The sequence below is a fragment of the Chiloscyllium plagiosum genome, chromosome 10, assembly GCF_004010195.1.
Source record: "Chiloscyllium plagiosum isolate BGI_BamShark_2017 chromosome 10, ASM401019v2, whole genome shotgun sequence".
Taxonomy (NCBI): domain Eukaryota; kingdom Metazoa; phylum Chordata; class Chondrichthyes; order Orectolobiformes; family Hemiscylliidae; genus Chiloscyllium; species Chiloscyllium plagiosum.
In genome coordinates, this window is record NC_057719.1 from 35,422,138 (window position 1) to 35,448,706 (window position 26,569).

Here is a 26,569-nt window from a genome sequence, read left to right on the forward strand (position 1 = left end):
TGCCATCTTATTAATCAGACCACCACATATTCATCCAAATCACTTTTATATATGTATTACAAGCAATAAATGTCCCAGTACTGATGGTTGTGGAAAACCACTGGTCACAAAAACCCCTCCACAAGTACTTTGTTCTATGACCAATCCAATTTGGAATCTAACTTAGCAACTTACCATAGATTTCATATGGCTTAATCTTCTGCACCAATTTACCATGAGGGACCTTGTCAAATCCATTTAGCTACATCCACTGTCCTACCCTCATCAATCATCTTCATCACTTCCTCCAAAAACTCAATCAAACTTGTAAGACAAGACCTCCCCTACACAAAGTAAGGCTGACTATCCCTAATAAATCCATTCTGTTCCAAATGCAAGTAAATCCTACCCTCGCATAATTTCCCTTTCATCAGTGTAAGGGTCACCAGCCTATAATTTCATGGATTATCCTTGTTGCCTTTTTCCAGTCCTCTGAAACCCCTCCTCTGACTAAAGAGAATACAAAGATTTCATTCCAGGCCCTAGCAATTTTCTCAACTATCTACTTGGGATAGATTCCATCAGATCTTGGGGACTATTATACCTTAAGAGTTTTCAAAACATTCAACACCAACACCTTTTTAAATATTGACATGTCCTAGAATATCTTGCATGAATTAAAAAAAAAAACTTGTAACAGCTCTGTTGTAAATGGACAAAGTTACAAATCGCACAACACCAGATTATAGTCCAACAGGTTTATTTGAAAGTACCAGCTTTCAGAGTGCTGTTCCTTTGTCAAATAACTAGTGGGGCAGGATCATAAGACACAGAATTTATAGTAAAAGATCAAAGTGTCATACAACGGATGCGATGTATTGAACAAACCTAGATTGCCAAATGAGCTATGGATTGTTTATTCATAGCATTTCAGCTTCAAGTACATACATCACATGCACTTGTTAAACAGTCAACTACCTTCAACTAAGGACTTACTGAGGACCTACTGAAGTTTATAATCCTAGTTAAATAAAAGATAAACAATTATATTGTTGCTCATCTATCAACTAATGTACACCTGTTGATTGTAATCATGTTGATGCTCACACATGACTCTAAGTCAAAGAGCACTACCTCCTGATACTTTGAGATATGATCCAAAGATACAAGTGTTGAAATCTTAATGAGCCCTGTATTCTAAAATTCTCAGCTTCGATATTTCAACCTTGTAACAAGATGTTGTGAAACTTGAAAGGGTTCAGAAAAGACTTACAAGGATGTTGCAAAAGTTGGAGGATTTGAGCTATAGGGTGAGGTTGAATACTTAGGGCTGTTTTCCCTGGAGCATTGGAGGCTGAGGGGTGACCTTATTGAGGTTTATAAAATCATGAGAGGCGTGGATAGGATAAATAGACAAAGTCTTTTCCCTGGGGTAGGGGAGTCCAGAATTAGAGGGCATAGGTTTAGAATGAGAGGGGAAAGATACAAAATTGACCTAAGGGGCAACTTTTTTACGCAGAGGGTGGTACGTGTATGGAATGAGCTGCCACAGGAAGTGGTGGAGGCTGGTACAATCACAACATTTAAAAGGCATCTGGATGGGTATATGATAGGAAGTGTTTGGAGGGTTATGGGCCAGGAGCTGGCAGGTGGGACTAATTTGGGTTGGGATATCTGGTCGGCATGGACGCGTTGGACTGAAGGGTGTGTTTCCATGCTGTACATCTCTATGACTCTATGTCTTCCTGCCTTCAAAGAATTCCTTAAAATCTACCTCTTCAATAACACCTTTGTTCACCTTCCCAAATACAACCTAACTACCTAATTCCTAAAAGAAAATTCTGAAAGAACAACAGATGACAATGGGACTAGATTTATTTAGGATATGTGGTTGTCATAGATGAGTTGGACTGAATGTGATTCCATGCTCTATATCTTTATGACTCTATGCTGTAAATCAGAAAAAGTCAGCAGGTCTGGCACGATCAATGGAGAGAAATCAGAGTTAACATTTCGGGTCCCATGACCCTTCTTTCGAACTAATGGCAGCTAGGAATAAGTTGTTTTTTATGCAAAAGATAAGGTTCGGTGAGGGTGTGAAAATTGATAAGTGGAGATAGAGCACAAAGAGAAAGAAAAACAATTGGACAGGTAAAGGAGTGGATAACGGTCAGCCTAGGAGAATTAATTGTTGCTAACAGGGACTAATAGTAGCTCATAATGGAATGTGTGTAATAGCAGACCATGTGATAGCAAGGGCTAATGTGTGAGGGAAAGCGTGGGTAAGGTACTCAAGCCATAAAATTGTTGAACTTGATATTGAGTCCAGAAAGCTGTACAATTCCCAAATGGAAAATAAGGTGCTGAGTTTCACTGAAGCACTACAGCAGGCCTCCGACCAGTTGGCCTGGAAACAAGGTCATGTGTGCAAGTGACAGGCAATGGGAAGCTTGGGGTCTTTCTTGTAGACAGAATGTCGCTGTTCTGCAAAGTGGTCACTCAGTCTGTCCTTCATTTCCCCAATATAAGGGAGACCACGTTATGAGCAGTGTGAATACAGTAGACTGGATGAGTGAAGGTTAAGTGCTGCTACACCCAGAAGATGTGTTTGCGCCCTTAGATACTGAGGAGGGAGGAAGTAAACTGGCAGGTGTTATGCATTCTGTAGTTGCAGAGATAGGTACCATGGGATGTTGGGAGTAAGAAGTGAACTAGGATGACCCAGAGGGAACAGTCCTTGTAGAATGCTGACAAGGGAGGGAAGGGCAACATATGTCTGGTGGTGGCATCCCACTTGAGGTGGTGGAAATGGCAACTAATAATCCTCTGGATGTGGACACTGGTGGGATTGTAGTGTGAGTACAGAGGAAATCAATTGCTGTTGTGGGAGGGAAGAGAGGGTGAGAGGGCTGAAATGCAGATGGATCTGACTCAGCTGAGGGCCCTGTCAACTACAATGCTGGGGAATCTTCGGTTGAGGAAGAAGGTGGACATTACAGAGATTGCCATCATCAAAACAGATGCGACAAAGACAGAGGAACTGGGAGCATGGAATAGAATCTTTACAGGATGCAGGGTGTGAGGATGTATAATCAAGGTAAATGTGGGAGTTGTCCAGACTTGAAAACGTTTATCAATTTCACTTCCAATTTCCAACCTGCTCTCACCTTCACCTGTTCCATCTCTGACTCTTCCCTTTCCTTCCATGATATCTCTGTTTCCATTTCTGGGGATAGGCTGGCCACTAATATCCACTACAAACCAATCGATTCCCACAATTTTAGGGTCTGAGCATCTTCCCAATTAGCAGCTATTCATTCTCCTAGGCTGACTATTATCCACTCCTTTGACTGTCCAACTATTTTTCTCTCTTTTTGGGCTCTATCTCCACCCATCATTTACTCCTTACACCCTCCCCCCCCCCCCCCCCCCCCCCCCACTACCCCTGTGATTGGAATGAGGTCAGCCAGATGGATATCATAGAATGTGAGTTCCCTGGCTAAGGCTGTTCATCAGGTCCAATGTAGGAGTGCTGGCTGACAGCTGTAGACAGGGGTGCCAGGGTTCTGGTCACTCTAGGAGTCAACTCTGATCTAGCTGGATCAGTATCACGTACTCTGCACGGGTAAATAAAAGATGACTTGGTGACAGAATACTAGCCTTTGTGGAGTCATTTCACTTATTTTCTGCATTAAAAAAACACTCTTTCCTAGCTACCATCATTTCTAAAGAAGGGTCAAGACTTGAAATGTTAACTCTGATTTCTCTCCTCAGATGCTGCTAGACCTGCTGACTTTTTCCAGCGATTTCTATTTTTGCTTCTGCCCAATTCCTGTCCAACATTATCCTCATGCAGCACTTTGAACTCTTAATGCAACAGTTTAGGAATACATATCATTGCTGTCATGTATTTCACATTAAATACAAAACTCATAATGGAAAACTGGTTTTATTCGTTTGTGGGCACCGCTGGCTGGCCAGCATTTATTGCCCATCCCTAGTTGCCCTTGAGGAGTGCTGAGCTGCCTCTTGAACCACTGCAGTCCATCTGCTGTCGGTTGACCAACAATGCCATGAACGAGGGAATTCCAGGATTTTGACCAAGCAACAGTGAAGGAATGGTGACATATTTCCAAGTCAGGATGGTGAGGGCTTGGAGGGGAACCTGAAGGTGATGGTGTTTTCCCATAAGATCAGAATAGACAAATGGAAAAAAATAATGTTAAAGGTAGAATTTTAGCATAAAATGTATATGTTCTTTTATAACGTGCATTTCATCAATGTTAATTCACTGTAACGCAATAGATGAATTGGGGGTGCTAATTTCTCTGTTTCATTTACCTTTGTTGGTAGGAAGCGGTAAAATGCATAATGGGCCAGTATTGTGGCTCAGTGGTAGAGATGGCATTTTGGGTCAGTGGTTAGCACAGCTGCTCATAGCACCATTAACCCAGGTTTGATTCCATCCTTGGGTGACTGTTAGAGTTTGCACATTCTCCCTGTGTCTGCATGGGTTTCCTCCAGGTATTCTGGTTTCCTCCCAGAGTCCAAAGGTGGGCATGATAGATGGATTTGCCATTCTAAATTGCCCGTGGTGTCCAGGGATGTGTAGACTAGGTGGATTCGCCATGGGAAATGCAGGGTTACAGGGATAGGGTGGGATGCTGTTTGGAGGGTTGGTGTGGACTTGATGGGCCAAATGGCCTCCTACCACACTATAAGGATTCTATGATTGGGAATGGCTAGGGTAACAAGATTTTGGGCAAGTGGCAAGGCAGCTGAAATAATGTGAATGTATTATTAACAATCTCTAATTTCTGGGGCTATGCATGGCAAAACTGAAAAATAAAAATTCAAATTGCTACATCCTTCTGTGTCCTTGCTACAGTTAAATAGTTATAAACAAAGTTTCAGCTTACATTGTTGCAGGGCAGATAGTCACCTTCTTTATGTGTATTCAAGATTCTATCCAACAGATGTAAACTCAGGACTGCCTCATCAATCCACCTGCAGTAAAAAGAACTCTCAGAACTTTTCTGTGGTTTGGCAAATAATCACCAAAGACCTACCTTTGGGCAGAGAATTGGAGAACTACCAATTACAGATCTATTTAAATGCATGGACCTTTTTAATTCTTTAACATGACTTCATGAAATTCAAATGCACAAATTGTGTTCAGCCTGCATGAGAAATTACCAAAGGAGAAGAAATATTGTGCTGAATTTCTGTCTTGGAGTGGGAAACAAGTCAAAGTCTGCTTCTGAGTCCTGAACCCATCCCGAGAACAAAGGTGGGTTCAAGTTACACCATACTGAAGGTACAAAATTTGGATTTATTTCAGAGTTCCACTCAGGACCAGCGGCCAGGGTGCCAAAACAATCATGCCGAATGACCTAATTAAGAAATGGGGAAGACTACTGTCACATCGCCTGTTCCTTCCATGCCACACCAACTCACCTGGAAACCTTTTATGCAGAATACACACACATACTTTGTCTCCAGAAGGATAATACAAAGACTCTGCATTACAATTTCTGTGCAGGAACACAAATTTCAATGCACCAGAGGCCTTTGTGCTGTTGTCTTTGCCTACTTAATACCATTGAGTTGTAACACATAATGAAAACATGTATAAGATGTGCTCATTTGAATCTCAGGTGGGAGACACCTGGACTGTCCAGCATTGGCTCTCTGTATGTGTAAGACACACTTGACGATTGCAACTAGACGTGTTGAAATTTTAGGCAAAAGTGAGAACTGCAGATGCTGGAAATGAGAGTTTAGATCAGAGTGGTGCTGGAAAAGCACAACGGGTCAGGCAGTATCCGAGGAGCAGGAAAATTGATGTTTCGGGCAAAAGCCCTTCATCAGGAATAGAGGCAGGAAGCCTCCAGGGTGGAAAGATAAATGGTATAGGGAGAGGTTAAATAGGCTGTGTCTATTTTCCCTGGACCGTCGGAGGCTGATGGGTGACTTTATAGAGGTTTATAAAATCATGAGGGCCATGCGTAGGATAAATAGACAAGGTTTTTTTTCCATGGAGTGGGAGAGTCCAAAACTACAGGGCATAGGTTTAGGGTGAGTGGGGAAAGATATAAAAGCGACCTAAGAGGCAATTTTTTTCACACAGAGGAAGGTCCATGTATGGAATAAGCTGCCAGAGGAAGTAATGGAGACTGGTACAATTATAACATTTAAAGATATCCGGATGGTATATGAATAGGAAGGGTTTATAGTGATATGGGTCAAGTGCTGGCAAATGGGATGGATTAAGTTAGGATATCAGCATGGTTGAGTTGGAATGAAGGGTTTGTTTCCATGCTGTACATTTCTGTGATTCTATGTCATTATCCTCTTAGATAACCTTCTTCACTGTATACTTTACCACCAATTTTGATGTCATTCACAATGCCTCCTATATTCTCATCTTGTTTATGTAAATAATAAACAATAGTGGACCCAGCACTAATCCTTGCAGCACACTGCTGGTCACAGGCCTCCAGCCTGAACAACCGTCTACCACCATCCTCTGCCTCTGACCAAACAAATTTTGTATCCAATTGGCTAGCTCTCCCTGGATCCCATGTGATCTAACCTATGAACCAGTCGACCATGCAGAATCTTGTTGAGTTCTTGCTGAAATTGCTGGCCACATACATCTGAGCTTCAGTTTTTCAATCACCCTCTGCCGTACCTATTCAGGGATCTCTCAAAACACCAGTCTCACCTGGTGAGATGAAGGAAATGATGTCGCACTTTAGCTTCCAGTTCTTACTATGGTTTAAGTGGAAGCTTTTAGGTTTTTTGAGATTATTGACAACCTGTATGATTGTAGAATAGTTGAACCAGCTTAAGATTTCTTTCCTTCCTGGTGTGTGAGTCACTAAGGAAATGCTATGTCTCCCAGAAGCATGGATATTCCTGAGTTGGTCCTCTCCAGCGAGCACACAAACAGATCCAAGGCTCTAACCTGTTCTTGGTAGTTAGATTTTCTCTTGTCGGAAATGGTCATGGCCTGGCACTTATTCAGTGCAAATATCCAAAACTGGATTTTGTCCAGGTCTTCCTTCATATGGATATGGACTGCTTCAGTGTATGAGATACAAATGGTGCTGAATATCATGCATTCATCAGCAAACATTCCCACTTCTGACCTTGTGATGACAGGGAAGATTATTGATGAAGCAACTGAAGATGTTTGAGCCTAGATAACACCCCTGAGGAACTCCTACAGTAGTGTCATGGGCCATAGATCACTGACCTCCAACGACTACAGCCATCTTTCTTTGGGATGACTCTCAACTAGCAAAAAGGTATCTCTCTATTTGTGTTGGCTCCAGTTTTGCTCAGCTGTTACTGAGTCAAAAATGTGACCCTGATGTCAAGGACAGTCACTTTTACTTCACCTGCTCTTTTGTCTACACTTGAGCCAAAACAGTAATGGAGTGAAGAGCTGAGTGGCCCTGGTTGAACTGAACATCAGTGAGAAAATTATTGCTAAGGAAGTGCTGCTGTCTGGCACTGTTGAAGGTCCCTTCCAAAACTCCGATGATTGAAAGTAGGCTGATGGGTGGGAATTGAATTGGTTAAATTTGGGGTACTATTGTATACAGGACATACATAGGCAATTTTCCACATTGCCTGTGGTTGCCAGTGTTGTAGTTGTATTGAAAATGTTTATCTAGTTTTGCATTAAGTTCTAGAGCAGATGTCTTCAGTTATTTTGCAGGAACATGTCAGGGTCCACGGATAGTATGAAGAATTAGCTAGAATGCATATGTAATAGCCTTCTCTATGTAGCAACATAACAGATGTGGGCTGCAAGCTTGTCAACACAGTATACCTGCAAAACTTGAAGGAACTATTACTTGGAAAGTCAACAAAACCACAGATATATGTTCAAGTTGATTTCCCTGAGCTGAAGCAGAAATGTTAGTTATTTTGGATTGTATATTTTCAATTGGTTATTGTGTCATTGGTATGTCCAGCATTTTGGGTCATTCCTAATTGCTCTTGAACTCAGTAGGTTCCTAGGCTATTTCAGACATCAGTTACAAGTCAACTAAATTGCTGTCGGTCATGTGCAGGCCTGATCAAGTAAGGATGGCAGACTTCCTTCCTTAAAATATATCAGTAAACTAGTTTCATGACCATCATTAACTAACTGAATTCAAATTGAACAAATTACTTTGTTGGGATTCAAACCTATGTTCCCAGAGCATTAGTTTGGGCCTTTTGGTTTGCTAGACCAGCGACATTGAAGAGATTCTGATGTGATCAAAAGATGCAATAATAATGATTGATGTTTCATAATATTTGTTTGCCCAAAATGGCTTACTATAGAACTGATCTTGTTGTGGAAAAAACATAGGGAACCATCAGGTGACGCAGAAAGTTCTTCAAGAAGTAGGTCTTTTATTTGCAAACAAAAAACCGTGACACTGAGAAAGCAGATTCTCGAATGCCCACAAATCTCAGGGTCTGTAGATTTTTATATCCTTTTTTATCGTGTTTCTGTTAGCTTACCAGCATGTCCAACTATATTAATCAAAGTACCTCACTCTAGCTACACAATAAACCAGTGATGTTAGTTCCCATTATCTCTTTAGTTGTACATTCTACTTAATGTTATTCTAATGTCACAGTTAGATATTTATCACTAGCTTTGCTACAAGATCTTCCATTGCAGACTAACCTGTCATGATAGATATTCCATCTGTTACAATAGTCTCTTGTCTCAAGCTGACTCTACTATTAATTAGATATTTTAATGTCATGTGCCAAATATTTAGAACATAGAACATAGAAGAATACAGCGCAGTACAGGCCCTTCGGCCCTCGATGTTGCGCCGATCCAAGCCCACCTAACCTACACTCGCCCACTATCCTCCATATGCCTATCCAATGCCTGCTTAAATGCCCATAATGAGGGAGAGTCCACCACTGCTACTGGTAGGGCATTCCATGAACTCACGACTCGCTGAGTAAAGAACCTCCCCTAATATCTGTCCTATACCTACACCCCCTTAATTTAAAGCTATGCCCCCTTGTAATAGCTGACTCCATACATGGAAAAAGATTCTCACTGTCGACCCTATCTAAACCCCTAATCATCTTGTACACCTCTATCAAGTCACCCCTAAACCTTCTTTTCTCCAATGAAAACAACCCCAAGTGCCTCAGCCTTTCCTCATACGATCTTTCTACCATACCAGGCAACATTTATTGTCCCAATCCTGTTATAATAACATTTAACAGAGAAACTTGCTTTATTACTTGTGTTATCTCATCACGCCATAGTGCACCTTTCAGCCTTAACCTTACTCTGCTAATTGGTGTAAGAATGTTCCACTATGGTTATCCCATTCTGCTTTCCACAGAACACATTGCCAGTGGTCTTCATGCTTTAACCCTTCCCATGCTTTCATGTTCTTTCTTTTCCATATTTCCCCCCATTGAGACCTACTGGTCTCACCTAGAGAAAGAAGACAATAAGCTCAGCCTCTCCTGTGTCCAATACAAACAATATAGGTCCCAACACGGACTAAATAATTTTCAGAGTCTGAGACTTAAAAGGTTCTTCCTCCATTCCTGGGGTCCCTTGGGCCAAAAACCTGTCCTCCAATAACCAGAACAGGAAAAAAGACCCAAGATCCCTCACAATCCAGGACCCGTGCATTCTTCAGAAGTATCATTGACATCCCCACATGGACATATTCCTTGCACTGTGGAGGTTGTTAGATCATAATAATAGAACGGTGGAGTTCCATCAGAGGAGTAAGCACTTCCTGGGGTAGCTGAAATGACCACAAGTTGCTGTGTAGTGAAGCGAACTAAAAAGGACTTAATAAAAGGTAAAGCACAACAAAAGATTAAGGCAACAACAAGCAAAACCGCACCTACAATAAGACCAATCTTGACAAACCAGGCTCCCCAAGACCCTAATATGTTATTCAGCCAATCAAAAGCTTGATGACCAAACCCCGCATTGTCTTTTAGCTCCCATCTTAAATTCTTTAGTTTTTCCATTGCTTAAGTAAAAGATCCCCCAAGGCTAGTGTTGTTAGGTATAAAGGTACAGCAATGTTCCCCAAACATCACACAAACACCACCTTTTTCTGCCAGTATCCAATCTAAGGCCTGTCTGTTTTGCCATGTAATTTTAGTCGTAGCATCCAATTGTTCTCCCCAGGGCAGCGTCAATATAATTGATAAATCTCTGCTGGTTGTAATAAATGTAATTAATCCATTCAGCAGTCTTGCTAACCCCTATCACTGGGATGAGAGCTTCCTTGCCCACAGCAATCTCATTGCGGACCTTAAACTCATTAGGAATACCTCTTGGCTGTCCTATGCGATCAATCCAAATTGTCGGATCAGGGACATACTGTCGTTTAGTTCGGCGCAAAGCTGTGACATCGCATCAAACTGCACATGTGCTGATATAACTACCTCGTGTAAGAGCATTACATGGGCACAGCTGCCACTCGTCAGCAGGCAGTGTCGGGTGCAACCCTCCTTTCTTACCACACCACCAAGTATCTGCCAGTGGGACACGTTGAGAATTTAAAACCGCCCCAGATGTGCTGTCCACCTCGAGTTCAATCGCATTCCTGCAAAGACCCTTAAAATAGCCAACTGGTGTGGAGCCATTTTGCTTAATGCATTCAAAACTCAACCCACCACAGGGAACTTGTAATTAGTCTTACTGGTAGCCACACCATCGTTGGAGTTGCTGCCAGCCCACATCATCCTGCTGATAGAATGTAGAGGCCTGAAATAGGAGGCACCAAAACGGGCAATGGGATTGCATGTAAATTGATGAATCATCTAGATTAAGAGGTCAGCTAGCGGGCTGCAAATGCCATTGAGTATAGGTGGTCAAGTTATAGGGCATAGGGATAGCATAGTATGAAGGGGTTGCCTTAGTACACAAGAAACAGTTCTATCTAGCCTTCATTATGGCCGTATAGTTTGCCCACTGATACCAGTGATTGTCACGGTGCGTACCCATGTTAGGGCAGCAAGTTCTGCACTTCTAATATGTCTTTGCCTCCCAGCCTGAATGACCCTGGCATTACCAGTCCAGGTCTGCCAAATTAATGGTCTCCAAGTGGCATCAGAGAGGGGGGGTATCATGGGCATCCACCATGTCATCCCCATCCCTGCTGCCAGGAGAACTATGCTCCACATCTCCATCACAATCATTTCTAGAATGATTGGTATCCCCAAGAACTTCACCTCTACGTTATTCGGAACCTGCTGAGGGGGTACTAGCCTCCTGTGTGCCCTGCCCGTGTCCAAGTTCCTCGGCCTCAGCTCCACTTACCTCAGTGTTAGAGTTAGTTTATGCTGGTGGGAGAGCTTTAGTACAATGATTATGGTGGTATCTTGTGTCATCCTTTCACTTGGATGGCAGTAGGTGATGCCTTAGTCACTACGAAAGGTGCCCCTTTCGGCTCATTCCAGCGTCTTCGAAAAAACCGCACATACACCCAATCCCCGGGTGAAATTGGTCCTTCCTTGGTTCCCTTTGTGTTTCCTGCAGGTGGATAGTCTCATGTATCATAGTTAGCTGCTGCATATATTGTTTAAGTTCTAAGCTTAACCACTCCAAGCTAGGCCCTTCGTATGGGCCTTTCCACTTGGGTGCTGGCATAGGTCTACCTGAGAGCATCTCATGCAGTGTTAGATTGGTCATGCGATTAGTCTGCATGCGATAACTCATTCGCACCAGCGGCAGCACATCAACCCAATCAAGGTCGGTGCTTGCGCAGATCTTGTTTAATCTGGCTTTCAATGTCCCATTAATCCTTTCCACCATACCTTGTGACTGGGGATGATACACGCACCCAAACCTCTGATTCTCAAAGACTGCAGCACCAACTTAACTACTTCCTGAATGAAGGCAGACCCATTGTCTGAACTAATTTCTGACGGTATACTAAACCTTGGGATAACTTCATTCGTCAGAAATTTCACTACTGTCCCAGCTCCTGGTTTTAACCTTATTTCCACTGGGCTAGCTGATTTCACTCTCCCCACATGTGTATCATGCTGTGACCACAAAGTGGCTAGTAATGCATCCAATCGCTCATTACCATATTGATCACCTTCCTCCACTGTCACTAGCATGCTCCACTTTGGTGTTATCTTGACTTCCCTCGGATTCCCTATTAAGTTGCAGCATGCTAGGATTTTAATATAGCTGCCATCCCCAGATTCCCAAACTCCTGTCGTGAGCATATGCCATCCCTGATTGTTTCTACACACCTGGCCATAGGTCCTAAGTCTTTAGATTGATATCCCTTATTTACCAATAAGGTTACATGTGGTGCGGCACCTGGTACTCTATACCACCCTTCCAGGACCGCATTTCTCTCTATTTGCAGGATCACTCCCTGCTCCCCTAATACTATTGTTTCACTTCTCAAATGTTGCGGAGTAGTGACTTCCTGCTGCCACTGCCTCTCTAATACCTCATCCTGAGACTCATCAAATATCACTATACAGTGCAGCTCAGACATGGGTGGACTCGATGGGCCGAATGGCCTTACTTCCACTCCTATGTCTTCTGGTCTTATGGTCTTGCTTTAGTCAACATCATCAACACTTCTGCTTCTCACATCCCCAAATGTTTTGAATATCACTTACTATATCCCCTATCCAATAAACATTAACATCTTTAACTTCTTGCATCACTAATTGTGTATTGGCCTTTTCTATGACCAAGCCCTGCTGTGTGCACTCCAATCTTACCTCTAACTGCAGTAAAGCATCCCTACCTAACAAGTTAATTTGCATCTCTTTAGACACTAATATTGGCAGAGCTATCTCCCTACCTTCCATTTCTAATCTTACTAGAGCTGTAAATCGAGTTAACCATGATTTCCCTGAGAACCCTACTGTTTTAACAAATTTACTTGACATGGGAAGGTGAGAGGCATACCGCAGCTGTACACAAGTGTATGTAGCTCCGATATCTATCATCACCGGTGTCTGCCGCCCTTCTATATTAACTTGTATTACTGGTTCTTGATCAGCCTCCCATGCTACTACAGGGTACAGCCCCTTCCCACCCAGGTTCTCAGGGCATCCCTAACACATCCCATACGGGTTAACAGGTCCTGCTGGGCCTGTAGGTGTCTGGGAAATGGTCACTGGGAATTCCCGCCGGCCCGCTGTAGGGCAGAGAGGACCTGGTCTAATAAGGGCAATTTTTCCGAAAGTTGCCTGGTTGATGGCATCCCCAGCACATCATTTCTGGCTCCCCTCGAGCCTAATTATTTATCATGTACCTTATTCCCCCATTCCTACGTCCCTGTCCTTGCGGACTCCACTTCTGTTTAGGCTGTTGTTTAAATCTGCCCTGCCCCCATTACGTTACCTGCGGGAAAGTCTCTCTAAAAACCTCCATTGCTGGCATGGGACTTTCTGGCTACCTGATAGGACCCCCCCTTGCGCCAGCTCTTGGTTCATGCCAGTATTGATTACTGTGTCGGTTCTTACTGGCAACACTTTTTTAGCCTTTTCTTTTTCTTCCTTTTTATGCTCTTCGAGCTGCATTTGCACCAGCTTCCTTTGCACCTCTTCCTGCTGTTCAGACAGTTTCTCTTTGTCTTTTTGAAACCTTTCCACTGCATGAGCGACATGATCTCTAAATTCCTGGCAGCTCATCGATGATGTCAGACCCACCACCTCCTACAGCCTTGACCTGACTTGGGAGGGCATTGCCTCAATGATGGAATTTCTGAACATTGTGGTCAGCAACTGATTAGTCTCTATATCTTACTCTGTTTCCAGCCTCCACTTCTTTAACTGTTTTTCCAAGTAGGCAGCCAAGTTTTCACTTTCTCCCAGTAGATCCCCTCTTAGAGCCTGGGTGTCCATTTTGGGTGGATAACGGTCTCTTAAGGCCCGCCATACATTCTGTCTCACTCGATCAAACCCGACCCCATCGATCATTGGATTATCTGCCACATTTTTAAAACGGGCTTGGACCATTATTTCCTTTAACTTCGGGAGTCCTACCAACCTCATCAGCAGTGCCTTTAAGTCTCCTATAGCCAGCAACTGCCCTGTGGTTTCATCTTCAAAAGCCTTGATCCACCTTCCCGCTCCCTCATGTAAACTGGGCAGCACATTCTTCAGCCCTTCCAGATCCTGAGTTTCCCAAGGAATGTATTGTGAGTTTCTCCCCTCTTTTATAAGGAGCGGTAGCATCCTTCCCTGTTGACCCTTTTTCCCTTTACTGACACTACTTCTCAATATATCCCCCTCGCGCTCTGAGTCCGATGCGATTTCTAATTCCTCCCATTCTTTAGGTACTGGGGCCTTTTTCTTTCCTGGTCTCTCATCATCCCTTTCTGCTTGCTCTTCATCACTTTCACTGCTTTTCTCTTCAGCCCTTCTTTCGTATCGCAATGAGTATTCCTCCATTTCTTTTTGTTCCCTTAGCCCACGCAGCACACTAATCTCATGTTTCAGTTTTTCTTGTTCTCGTTGTATGGCTTCTATTTGCTCTTGCCTGTCCCTTTTTTCTCTTTCTCTTCTTTCCCTCAGTTCATTTTTTGTCTTCCGCACTTCCACCCCATTCTAACTGTCCCTCTATTTCTACTATTCCCTTTATTACTGGACACTGCTTCGATGCCTCTTCATTCGAGTAGGGAGGAGGTCTATTCAACTCCTCCATATCTGGTTACAGAGGGGGGCTGATTCCTGCTTTTCTGTTTCCCGTAACTGCTCAGCTTGTTCTTTTGCAGCTTTCCTAGTCACCACAGATGCCTGACAAGCTACCTTCAGTTCCTCACCCTCTTTCCTGAAAAGTTTCAATATTTCCACCTCCTGATCCCTCTTTTGGTTTCTGTCTTTAGATTCAACTTTTGGCTTATAGTTCTTAATTAGTCCTCCCATCTCAATGCACATACGTATATCAAAGGTACCTTCTTTTGGCCATTTAGTCAATAAATCCTTAATTTTTTTTCCCATTTCTCAGAAAGCTTTACAACATTGTTTCTTGCCACTGGAAATTTCTTACTCAGTATCTCAACTGCAGTCCCTTTATCCATCTTATGATATATTTCAGTCCAACTAATTTATTATCTTTGCTCTCATAAATCACTTCCTCATACCTTTAAGTCCGATAGTGCTCTGTTCAATAGCATAAGCAATTCCTAACTTTATAACTTGCCATTGTCCCTTACCAATCTATCAATTTCTAAACGTCCTCAATTGCAGCTAGTTAATACAAACAACCTATTCTCATTCATTCAACCTAAACCAATCTAACACTGCACCTTCAAAATACATCAATCACTAACGGTTTTTTGAGAAATTTCTCTCTAAAAAAAACTATCTTAAATTCTTACAGTGCAAAATATAATCAAAATACCTCTGGATCTCGAGCTCCAGGGAAACAAAACACAAACCTTTAACCACCAACAAACAATTATGCAGACAAATCAGATCACAATGATTAAACTATAAACTCTCTCTCTCTCTCTCTCTCACTGACACAGACACAGACACACACAGAAACATTCTGCAAGCTACAGCTGCTCTCTCTCTCTCTCACACACACACAAACATTCTGCAAGCTACAGCTACACACACACGCGCGCGCGCAAACTCGGCCATAAATCAATCTCTCTCAGCCAGAACCTTTGTTCATTTCCCAAAGTCTAATTATCCTACAGGTCTTATCTAAAACATTTAACAGTCTAGTAACACTATGACCATTCTCTGCTATTTTACTTTTAATCATCCACTACCAATCTGCCGGCTTTCTAAACAGGTCTATCAACGCTTCCAGTAAAACAATTTCCCCTTATTTATTCTGCCCTATCTATCTATAGGGTCTTATAAAACAATTTCCCACTACTTATTCTGCCCTATCTATCTATAGGGTCTTATATACACCACGTGGACTTTTTACTCAAACAATTGCTACATTTCTATTCTTACTTACTCCTTACCCTACTGCACAGTTTTCTTGACCAATTCTCCACGTCTCCTTCAGTAGCAATTTACCCCTCGCCTTGGATTAGAGAGACCCTCCGGCAGGTTCCTGCACCTCTGAGTCCCCAAGGACCATTCGAAGCCAACAGAATATAGTCCGAATTCACAGCAAAAATGCTAACTTTTTTTGTTGGGTACCCTTATTCTGTCAGTCTCGGGAGTGCCCCCGGTGGACCAAGAAGCGCCCTGTTACTGCTGCCCTCTGTCCAGGTGGGTCTCTGCACGACCCTGCTCGCAGCGTCAAATTTGTTGTGGAGAAAATATAGAGAACCACCAGGAGAAGCAGAGAGGTCTTCAAGAAGTAGGTCTTTTATTTGCAAACAAAAAACCCTGACACTGAGAAAGCAGATTCTCGAATGCCCACGAATCTCAGGGTCAGTGGATTTTTATATTTTTTTTATTGTGTTTCTGTTAGCTTACCAGCATGTCCAACTATATTAATCAAAGTACCTCACTCTAGCTACACAATAAACCAGTGATGTTAGTTACCATTATCTCTTTAGTTGTACATTCTACTTAATATTATTCTAATGTCACAGTTAGATATTTATCGCTAACTTTGCTACAAGATGTTCCATTGCAGACTAATCTGTCATGATAGATATTCCATCTGTTACAATAGTCTCCTGTCTCAAGCTGACTCTACTATTAATTAGATATTTTAATGTCATGTCCCAAATATTTATTGTCCCAATCCTGTCATAATAACACTTAACAGAGAAACTTGCTTTATTACTTGTGTTATCTCATCACGCCATAGTGCACCTTTCAGCCTTTTTCTTTTTTTTACACAGTGAAAGACACAAGGTGCAGGAATCTTTATTCAAATTCCACCACCAGGAAGATAGGAAAACACCCGGGTGGCCAGTGACAAGCACTGCCCTTTACATCAAAGGGCAGTGCTGTGTGATCAAAACAGTGAAGGGGAGGGTAGGGACTAAATCAAAATAGAATTGGAGGGAGAAATGATGCACTCCACTCCCTGCGGCGCCCACCTCTCCCTGAACAACTCCAGGGTGTTGGTGGACACCGCGTGCTCCTTCTCCAAGGACACCCGGGCTCTAACGTAACCGCGGAAGAGGGGCAGGCAGTCGGCCTTAACGACCCCCTCCACGGCCCGCTGCCTGGACCTGTTGATGGCCAGTTTGGCCAGGCCCAGGGGCAGACCCACGAGGAGGTCTTCAGACTTGCCCTCCTTCCTCCGTACCGGGTGCCGAAAGATCAGGAGCGTGGGACTGAAGTGCAGCCAAAAACAGAGGAGAAGGTTTTTAAGGAAATCAAAAAGGGAGTGCAAACGCCCACACCCAATATATACATGGTCCACGGACTCCACAGCGCCACAGAACAAGCAGTTGGGCTGGGAGTCCGTGAACCACCGCAATCTGCGGTTGCAGGGGACTGCTGCGTGCAGCACCCTCCACCTTTCAGCCTTAACCTTACTCTGCTAATTGGTGTATGAATGTTCCACTATGGTTATCCCATCCTGCCTTCCACAGAACACAGATTGCCAGTGGTCTTCATGCTTTAACCCTTCCCATGCTTTCATGTTATTTATTTTCCATAATCTTTATCAATGGAACAATTTTTCTATCAGATGACTTTTTTGCAATTTTTGTTCACAATGGTGAGTTTCCTGTCACTTTTCTACAAGACACCCAAAACAAATGGAAAAATTGAGAGGGCTGTACACTCAAAATTTGAAATTTTGCCCTGGTTTCCACTGTGGTCTGTTAATATGCTCATTGTTACCGTGTATAACCAGGCAGTGACAGGTTTTTAAAAATCATTTTATTGCATGATGTAATTGCCGATTTTCTTAATTTTTAAAGCCGTTAATCAGGCTCGAGTTAGAGGATGGTTGATGTCAAAGAAGCGTGTTTGGGTAGGTAGATGGGGAGATGTTGCTACCTACAGATTGTGTAATTTAACATCCGTAATGCCCTGAGACAAAGCATTATCGTGTCAATTACGCTCCAGAAGCTCCTGTCACACTAAATGTTAGCTCTTGAAAGAATGTTCCAGAATCTGAATTTAAAGTAACCATTATATTGCCGCGCCAGTTGCAAGTTTGTCAAATATCCTCAGCTGCCCTCCCCCTTACCTCATCCATAATTATCCTCCTTTCCTCTATCTATTGACATTATATATCAGTGGTGATGGGGCTGCAAGCTCAATCCACGAGTGCCTAGTGTCTCGTGGACATCATCGTGGACATTGTTGCATTAAAATATGAAATTTAACCAGTTTAACTGTCGATTGGGACACTCAATCGAGATGGATTTAAAAAAATGATTTTTAAATAGCTTTAAAGCAGAAGGCTTTAATCTGGGCTACCGATTATTTTAAACGACTTACTTAAGATATTAACGATCACGGTATTTCAAACTCGAAGTCATTTTAAGAAGAATTTAAACTCAGATTACGCCTTACGTATTCAGAAATGTTATGTTAGTAACATGTTTTGTTGCGATACTTTTTTTTTGAGAAGCACTATTCATTTTATGTTCAGTCTGTGATGAAGTCACCTCATTCTCATCTCGAAACGGCTCAGAAAATTCCAGCAACTTCAGGGGTTGTGACTCATTCAAGGGCTTTCCGCATTGCCGGCCGCCACGCAGCGCACTCCCCGCCCTCAAACCGCTGAATGGCCCACTCCGATTTGGAACGCCACACGCTCTGGCTCCCCATTGGCCATTGCCACTGTCAATCTGTGCAAAGCCCCGACCAAGGTTCGAGATGTTTCTCGAACTTCGATTCTGGCGAAGACGAGGCGCCATATAAAAACCGGTTCGCCGCCTTTTCTGCCCGCATTACCTAAGGTGCGAGCTGTAGTAGAGATTGTGCTACTTTTTCTTTGTTAAAAGAATCGCGGAACGAGAGAGTGTTTAAGGAAGGTAAAAAAAAAGTGGTAACGGGTAATTAGCAGAGTTTGATGTTAGTAGCTCCGGCTTTTAATTAGGCTGTTCAATTTAATTTGGTTTTTGTTTCGAATCAATTAAATTTAATTTCAGATCACAGAATTGATTTACCGGATGTTCTAGAAGAGTTATGTTTTTGTTTTCTATGATTCTTAAAGCGAAAACGCTATCTGGGAAAGCTTTTTTTTTCTCGAACGATTCACTTATTACTCGGTTCATTATCAACGCGTTTTTACCGCGCTAAGCCTTCTGGTAACCCTTAGACTTTTCTAGAAGCTTGTTCCATTGGGTGGAGTCAGACTGCGCATGTGGAGACACTACTTCTACCACGAAATTCAATTTACCCCGATTTTCGTTTTAATAGTACTCATTTGTTTTCTTGCTCATCAAACCTTTTATTCTACTTTCTCGTTACGTTAACAGATGCCTGAAGAAATTCCAGCAACCACGCAGGATGCGCCGATGGAGGAAGAAACTGAGACTTTCGCCTTTCAGGCGGAAATTGCTCAGTTGATGTCTCTGATCATTAATACATTTTATTCCAACAAAGAAATATTTCTGAGAGAACTTATTTCTAATTCCTCTGATGTAAGTCACCTTTTTAGTGATTTTGGTTATCAAGATTCATTTTCAAATCTTTGACCGTGGTTTAACACTGTTAATAAAGTTCTTTAATGTCATTTCTGACTTCAAGACGTCGATCTATTTATATCTAATCTACTTTCGCAACATGATCTCAATTGAATAGTGGTAGTATAAGAATATTCTAGAAGCTGTAAGCAGAATTCTTTCCACCTTCCAAGGATGGGTATGATCACAACAGACATAAATAATACGATTTCAGAATACCTGAAAGATGATAGCAGGGTCCTTGGTATCTGAATGTGAGATGTTAGTTATCCTGTTTTTCTTAGTGAAAGAATTTCAAACTCCTTGAAAGAATGGATAGACTGTGGGAAAACAAAGTACTAATTTCATCAGGTGGTTGTGATGGAGTAGTGCTCAGAAAGCTAGTGCTTTCAATTAAACCTGTTGGACTATAGACGAAAGTGAGGACTGCAGATGCTGGTAACCAGAGTCTAGATTAGTGTTGCTGGAAAACACAGGTCAGGCAGCATACGAGTAGACGTTTCTGGCAAAAGCCCTTCATCAAGAGCTGTTGGATTAAACTTAGTGTTGTGATTTTTAACTTTGTGCACCCAGTCCAACACCAGCATCCCAAGTGTTATTTATTCATCCCTAGTTATCATTGAAGCTCTGGACAAATGTTTCATTTAAAGTTGGAAGCTTCAGATTCCCTCCTGTATCTCGAGTCATCTGACTGTTACACATACCAGTGTACTTTATTGGGAGTTGAATACATTTTTTTTTTAATCTGTAACTTGAAATGTAGAGGCTTTGAAACCTCAATTAAATGAGTTACTCCAAACACAACCAGCTTCTGATCATTACCAGTGACTGGGTTATGTGGCTAGTTCCATAATTTAGGGTCAGTGGTGAATTTCAAGATGTTGGAAAACTTGTTCACATTCTATCACAGGATAGATAGTGAACCTATCGTCTTGGTGCAATTATCTTGTAACCTATAGCCTACCAGTCTTAAGTGCTTTTTAAATGTTTAGATTGATTCCATGGACTTGTTTAATGTTTGTGAACAATCTGACTCCAAAGAGATGTGGAGTTATTTTCTACATGCTATATAAAATGCAGTTTGAAGTCAGCAGCAGCAGTATAACTTGTGGTGAATGCTGTTCTTGATGGAACTGAACATGTATCAATTTTGCAAGACTGTATCTTGTGTGCAAAAATAAAAATTACTTGTCCTAATCTCCACTAGTGACTCTTTGGAGATATTAGTGGTATCCAACAGATTTCCATCATTCCTTATGAGAGAGCAAATATTTATACTGCTTTTTCTGGCTTATAGTGAGGATCCTTTTTAGTCTTTTTATGTACCACCACATTGTATAGCTCCCCATTCAACTGAATTTTGAAGCCATCTAGAAACTTGGTTAGTGTGCATAGACAGGGTCTGCTAGATGTTGCATAGTATGTCTGGATTGGAACACCCAAATCTTGATTCACTAAGGTTACAGGCTGACCCAATCTAAGCTTGCATCCCTGTAGTGCTAGAGAAGTCCTGTATTAAAGTTTTCATCTGGTTACTGCTAAATACAGGGTAAGATGACCAGATAATTTGTAACCAGTGAGTTATTTCAACCCAACTGACTAAAGTTCATCTGATTAGTTGAGGCCAGATTTCTCTCCACATGGGCTCATTCTTCCCAATCCAGATAATATAAAATTGGGACCATTCCTCTTAGACTGAGGAGACGTTTGATTCATTTTTATCCTGTTCAAAAGAACTTTCCAGAGTAATCGCATCTTCTAGCTTTTGATCCAGCACTTAATGGACAAATCTTTTTAAAATGTGACTCCAGTTAGCTTCTAGCTCTGCTATTAGTTATAGATTTCATGGCTCAGATACTTAAAATCCCCCCTTAGCCGCCTCTTTTCTCCACGAAATAAGACTTCTTGATATTCACTCCAATGTTGCAGTAGGCAGCTATATCATGCTCTAGTCTCCTTAATTCTTAAGGAAAGTATCCCTTCTGTTAACACCTTCATGCCCTTATACCTTTTTGGGTATTCATGGTAATGTGCTTGGTGTCTTTGTTTCCCCTTTTTCCTGTAACTGTGCTGCTGTTTATTTGCTTGCCCTTCCCTTTATGTATCATACCTAAATTTTGTTTTTAGAGGGAATTCCACCTGCATTTTTCTGGCCAGCTGGCTGATTTATAGATCTTTACCTATAATCCCTAACTATCCATCAATGGCCACTTAGGTCATCTTTGCTTAAATCCAGCAGTAATCTAGTGTGCAGTGTAGCAAGATTTCAGTGGAACGAGTCTTCCCGTCATGAAGATCTGTTGGCATAACACTTCGTCCATGGAGTTTTTGCGTAAAACCTAGTGGGTTGTGTAGACTCCAAATATGCTAACTCATGAACCCTTTTCTGCCACTTAAAAGACAAGCAAGTCAGGCAGAATTTTAAAACATGTGCTGACTATTAGATCACTTCTTGACAAGTGAAATGAGTGGCTTGTATTTCTACGTTAACTGCCTTTCTCCAACTAGAAGTTTGGGGAATTTTTTTAGATTAGATTCCTTACAGTATGGAAACAGGCCCTTCATCCCAACAAGTCCACACCAATCTTCCAAAGAGTAACCCACCTAGACCCATTTCCCTCTGACTAATGCACATACTATGGGCAATTTAGCATGGCCAAATCACCTGATCTGCACATCTCTTGGACTGTGGGAGGAAACCGGAGCACCCTGAGGAAACCCACACAGGCACTGGGAGAATGTGCAAACTCCACAGTCACCTGAGGCTGGAATTGAACTTGGGACCCTGGTGCTGAGGCAACAGTGCTAGCCACTGTGCCACCCTATTGGAGGTGCTGTAAAGAAAGCATGTCCACATTCAGCACTTTGGAGGAACTTTGCATAAAAACAATACCATTATTTGTCTTGTCTTCAAACACTTGTTAAAATAAACCTCTAAGCTTGATCACATCCCCAGAATTTGATTGTAGCTTTAACGATCAATTGTATAGCTAAGAAACATGTTGAATTCTGATCATTGTTTTTATTTTAAAGGCTCTCGATAAAATTCGCTATGAAAGCTTAACTGATCCAAGCAAGCTGGATTCTGGCAAAGAATTGAAGATTGACATTGTTCCAAATCAAAAGGAACACACTTTGACTATTCGCGATACTGGTATTGGAATGACCAAAGCTGACCTTATTAACAATCTAGGTACCATTGCCAAGTCTGGAACAAAAGCATTCATGGAGGCCTTGCAAGCTGGTGCAGACATATCAATGATTGGACAGTTTGGTGTAGGCTTCTATTCTGCTTACCTAGTTGCAGAAAAAGTAACAGTCATCACTAAACACAATGATGATGATCAGTACGTGTGGGAATCATCTGCTGGAGGGTCATTCACAGTAAGATTAGATCATGGTAAGTTTCTTTGCAAAAAATAAGGTTATAAACCTTCAATTGAACTTATTTTCTTTGCATACTTTCAAAAATTATGAAAGTGATCTTTCATAAAAGGAAGAGTCTTGACTGCTTAAACAATATCATCCATTTCATACACAATATTTCATGAACTTGTATAAACAGCATACTGTTCAAACATTAACACTAGTTTGGCTTTCTCAAAAGGTGAAGATATTGGCCGTGGAACCAAAGTAATCTTGCACTTGAAGGAAGATCAGATGGAATATATAGAAGAAAAGAGAATCAAAGAAATTGTCAAGAAACACTCCCAGTTCATTGGCTACCCTATCACTTTATTTGTAAGCATTTTTCTTTGAGACTCCCAGAAATAAATTAGGTGATTTGTATACTTGTCTAATCAACCCAGTCATAACTTTCACAAAAATAATACTTGCAAAACGTTTTTAAACAGGTGGAGAAGGAGCGTGATAAAGAAATCAGTGATGATGAAGGGGAAGAAAAAGAAAAGAAAGAGGATGAAACTGCAGAAGAAGAAGACAAGCCAAAAATTGAAGATGTTGGATCAGATGAAGAAGAAGATGAAAAGAAAGAAGGTGACAAAAAGAAAAAGAAGAAAATTAAGGAAAAATATATAGATCAAGAAGAATTGAACAAGACCAAACCCATTTGGACAAGAAATCCTGAAGACATTAGTAATGAAGAATATGGGGAATTCTACAAGAGTCTGACAAACGATTGGGAGGAGCATTTGGCAGTAAAAGTAAGTGTGCTATTAACACTAACTCATGCAATGATGGAAAGTGTTGAAAAATTTTGTTGTAACCAGTAGGTCAATCAACTTTGTTTTACAGCACTTTTCTGTTGAAGGCCAGCTGGAGTTTAGAGCATTGCTTTTTGCTCCAAGACGTGCGCCATTTGATCTCTTTGAAAACAGAAAAAAGAAAAACAACATTAAGTTGTATGTGCGCAGAGTCTTCATCATGGATAATTGTGAAGAGCTAATTCCAGAATATCTCAGTAAGTATTTGGGCAGGAATACCTGATGCATTCTACACTCAATTAAATCATGTGAATGTAATTTCTCACTTGTCATTTTATGATGAGAGTTTTCTCTTTAAGTGTGAACTTTCCCCCCAAGATTTTATCAAAGGAGTAGTAGATTCAGAAGATCTGCCCCTTAATATTTCCCGAGAGATGTTGCAGCAGAGCAAGATTCTGAAAGTAATTCGTAAAAACCTGGTCAAGAAATGCTTGGAGCTCTTCACGGAATTGTCAGAGGACAAAGAAAACTACAAGAAGCTATATGAACAATTCTCCAAAAACCTCAAGGTGAACATGGCTGCTTTTTAATATGACATCACATTCCAAAATCCATTAACTATAAATAGTAGAACAAGGCAAAACCTTATCAACCTGCTAATGAGGCAAGTGAGAACAGTTAGTTGGCTTTTTAGGTCTGCAACTGATTTGACAATAGTGCTTTTTATCTTTAGTTTGTTAACCTTAAATCCAAAACAATGGCTTTTTCCAAATAAACTGCTCTACCCAAACGAAGGCTTCTTTCTACAGCTTTGTTTTAAATATTTTCAACTTGTAAAGTGCATGTTTAGTGTAGAAGTTCCAGAAAAATAAAATTGATTTTGAGATGAATTAAGAGTGAAGCATGCATCTTCATGCGAACAATTCTAGGAGCTCTAAAATTGTGCTTTTTATTTGTTATGCACCACTTCAAAATCTGCAAGAGCAGACATTGATTTCCAGTAACAGCTACCTGTCTCTAGTTACACGAATAATCAACCTTGCTCTTTCTCCTCATACCTCAGCTTGGAATCCATGAGGACTCTCAAAATCGCAAGAAACTTTCCGAGTTGCTCCGGTATCACACTTCAGTGAGTGGTGATGAAATGGTATCTCTGAAAGATTATGTCTCCCGTATGAAAGACAACCAGAAACACATCTATTATATAACTGGTATGTAGAGCATACATTACAATATGCAGATTTCTAGAATGTATACTAGACATCATTAGTCATTGAGCTGTTTACATTTTAGGTGAAACAAAGGATCAAGTAGCTAACTCTGCTTTTGTGGAGAGGCTAAGAAAACATGGATTGGAGGTGATTTACATGACTGAGCCAATTGACGAATACTGTGTGCAGCAGCTCAAAGAATTTGATGGGAAAACTCTTGTCTCTGTAACAAAGGAAGGTTTGGAGCTTCCAGAAGATGAAGAGGAGAAAAAGAAGCAGGAAGAAAAGAAGGCAAACTTTGAGAATCTGTGCAAGATAATGAAGGACATCTTGGAGAAGAAAATTGAGAAAGTATGTTTGTTTAAACTTATGGAAAATAGAATATTGAAGACTAGAAAAATCAAATTTCCTTTTAAGTGAAGGTTAAAGATGGCAGAGTTCAAATTTGTGTTAACCAGTTTGAGTCAAAGGATTGCAGTCATGTTGGATCTGGGATGAATTTACAGACAGGCGAGAAACCGCTTCAGTTCTAATTTTTTTGAATTTGGATGTGTACTGTTTGAATGAGACTTCTGGGAGTGACATTAATTTTCACCTGTTGAAACAACTGTCCATAGATTTAAGGAACTAATGCCCCCAATGTTCAGTCATTGTTTTTTTTTTTAAATTTCATTCTGTAATTCCCCCTTTTTCTAACTTGCATCTCCAGGTAACTGTTTCCAATCGCTTAGTTGCCTCTCCATGTTGCATTGTGACCAGTACTTACGGATGGACTGCCAACATGGAACGAATCATGAAGGCTCAGGCACTTCGTGATAACTCTACAATGGGTTACATGGCAGCTAAGAAACACTTGGAAATAAATCCTGATCATCCAATTGTTGAAACACTACGGCAGAAAGCAGAAGCTGACAAAAATGACAAGTCAGTAAAGGACCTGGTCATTCTTCTTTTTGAGACTGCCCTGCTGTCCTCTGGCTTTTCATTAGAAGATCCACAGACTCATGCTAATCGCATCTACAGGATGATTAAGCTTGGTCTTGGTAAGCATCTTGACAACCAAGTAAGAGATTTTGCAGTTTTTGTCTAATTTCCAGTATTGACTAATGGTTCAGTTGCCATTAAGAAAAATGGTGAAAAGAAACCTCTGACAGTAGGATTAAACTTGTAGATTTCTTGCTGGTTTTGTTGCATGCAGAAGAATAATTTTTTTTTTCCCTCCTAGGTATTGATGAGGAAGATCCTGTCATGGAGGATGCAGGTCCAACAAATACAGAAGAGATGCCTCCACTGGAAGGGGATGATGATGATACATCACGAATGGAAGAAGTTGACTGAACAAAATACAGGCAGCACTGAGATATATTTCATTCGTCCTTAAGAGCTGTTGCAGTCACTGTTTAAAACTATAATGGACCACTGTAACAGTATCACACTTCTGTGAAGCATAGTTGATGCTGCATTTTTCTGTAATATTCAGTACTAGTAAACAAGTGACAATTGAGCATATGTTGAAAAATAAACATTTAGTTTAAATTCCTTTACGGTCTTTTTATTTAGTGTAAATCAAATTTATTCTTCAACCAGGTTTGACACTTTAGACTCAAAATAAAGAAATATTCTAATCCTGTAACCCCACCATAAATTGTAC

General features: G+C 41.3%; 1 protein-coding gene and 1 long non-coding RNA gene across 3 annotated transcripts; one reads left to right on the top strand and one right to left on the bottom strand.

The window, feature by feature from the left end:
• Nucleotides 1–5,655: 5,655 nt before the first annotated feature.
• LOC122553511 lies at nt 5,656–21,549 on the bottom strand. The gene is made up of 3 exons (XR_006312744.1): nt 21,447–21,549; nt 13,586–13,592; nt 5,656–5,666 (listed from the first exon to the last, which is right to left on the bottom strand). It is a non-coding gene; the product is annotated as an uncharacterized LOC122553511 (long non-coding RNA).
• On the top strand, nt 18,730–26,458 carry LOC122553510 (heat shock protein HSP 90-alpha). 2 transcript variants are annotated; one of them, XM_043697384.1, is made up of 11 exons: nt 18,730–18,815; nt 19,338–19,502; nt 22,578–22,944; nt 23,152–23,285; nt 23,399–23,707; nt 23,799–23,964; nt 24,086–24,276; nt 24,771–24,918; nt 25,001–25,269; nt 25,628–25,961; nt 26,144–26,458. In XM_043697384.1, exons 2-11 carry the CDS (start codon nt 19,338–19,340, stop codon nt 26,254–26,256), a joined length of 2,196 nt encoding a protein of 731 aa, XP_043553319.1. In that variant the 5' UTR covers nt 18,730–18,815; the 3' UTR covers nt 26,257–26,458. The 2 variants fall into 2 exon arrangements, with proteins under 2 accessions (XP_043553319.1, XP_043553318.1); XM_043697383.1 differs by having other exon boundaries at nt 18,740–18,890.
• Nucleotides 26,459–26,569: the final 111 nt, after the last annotated feature.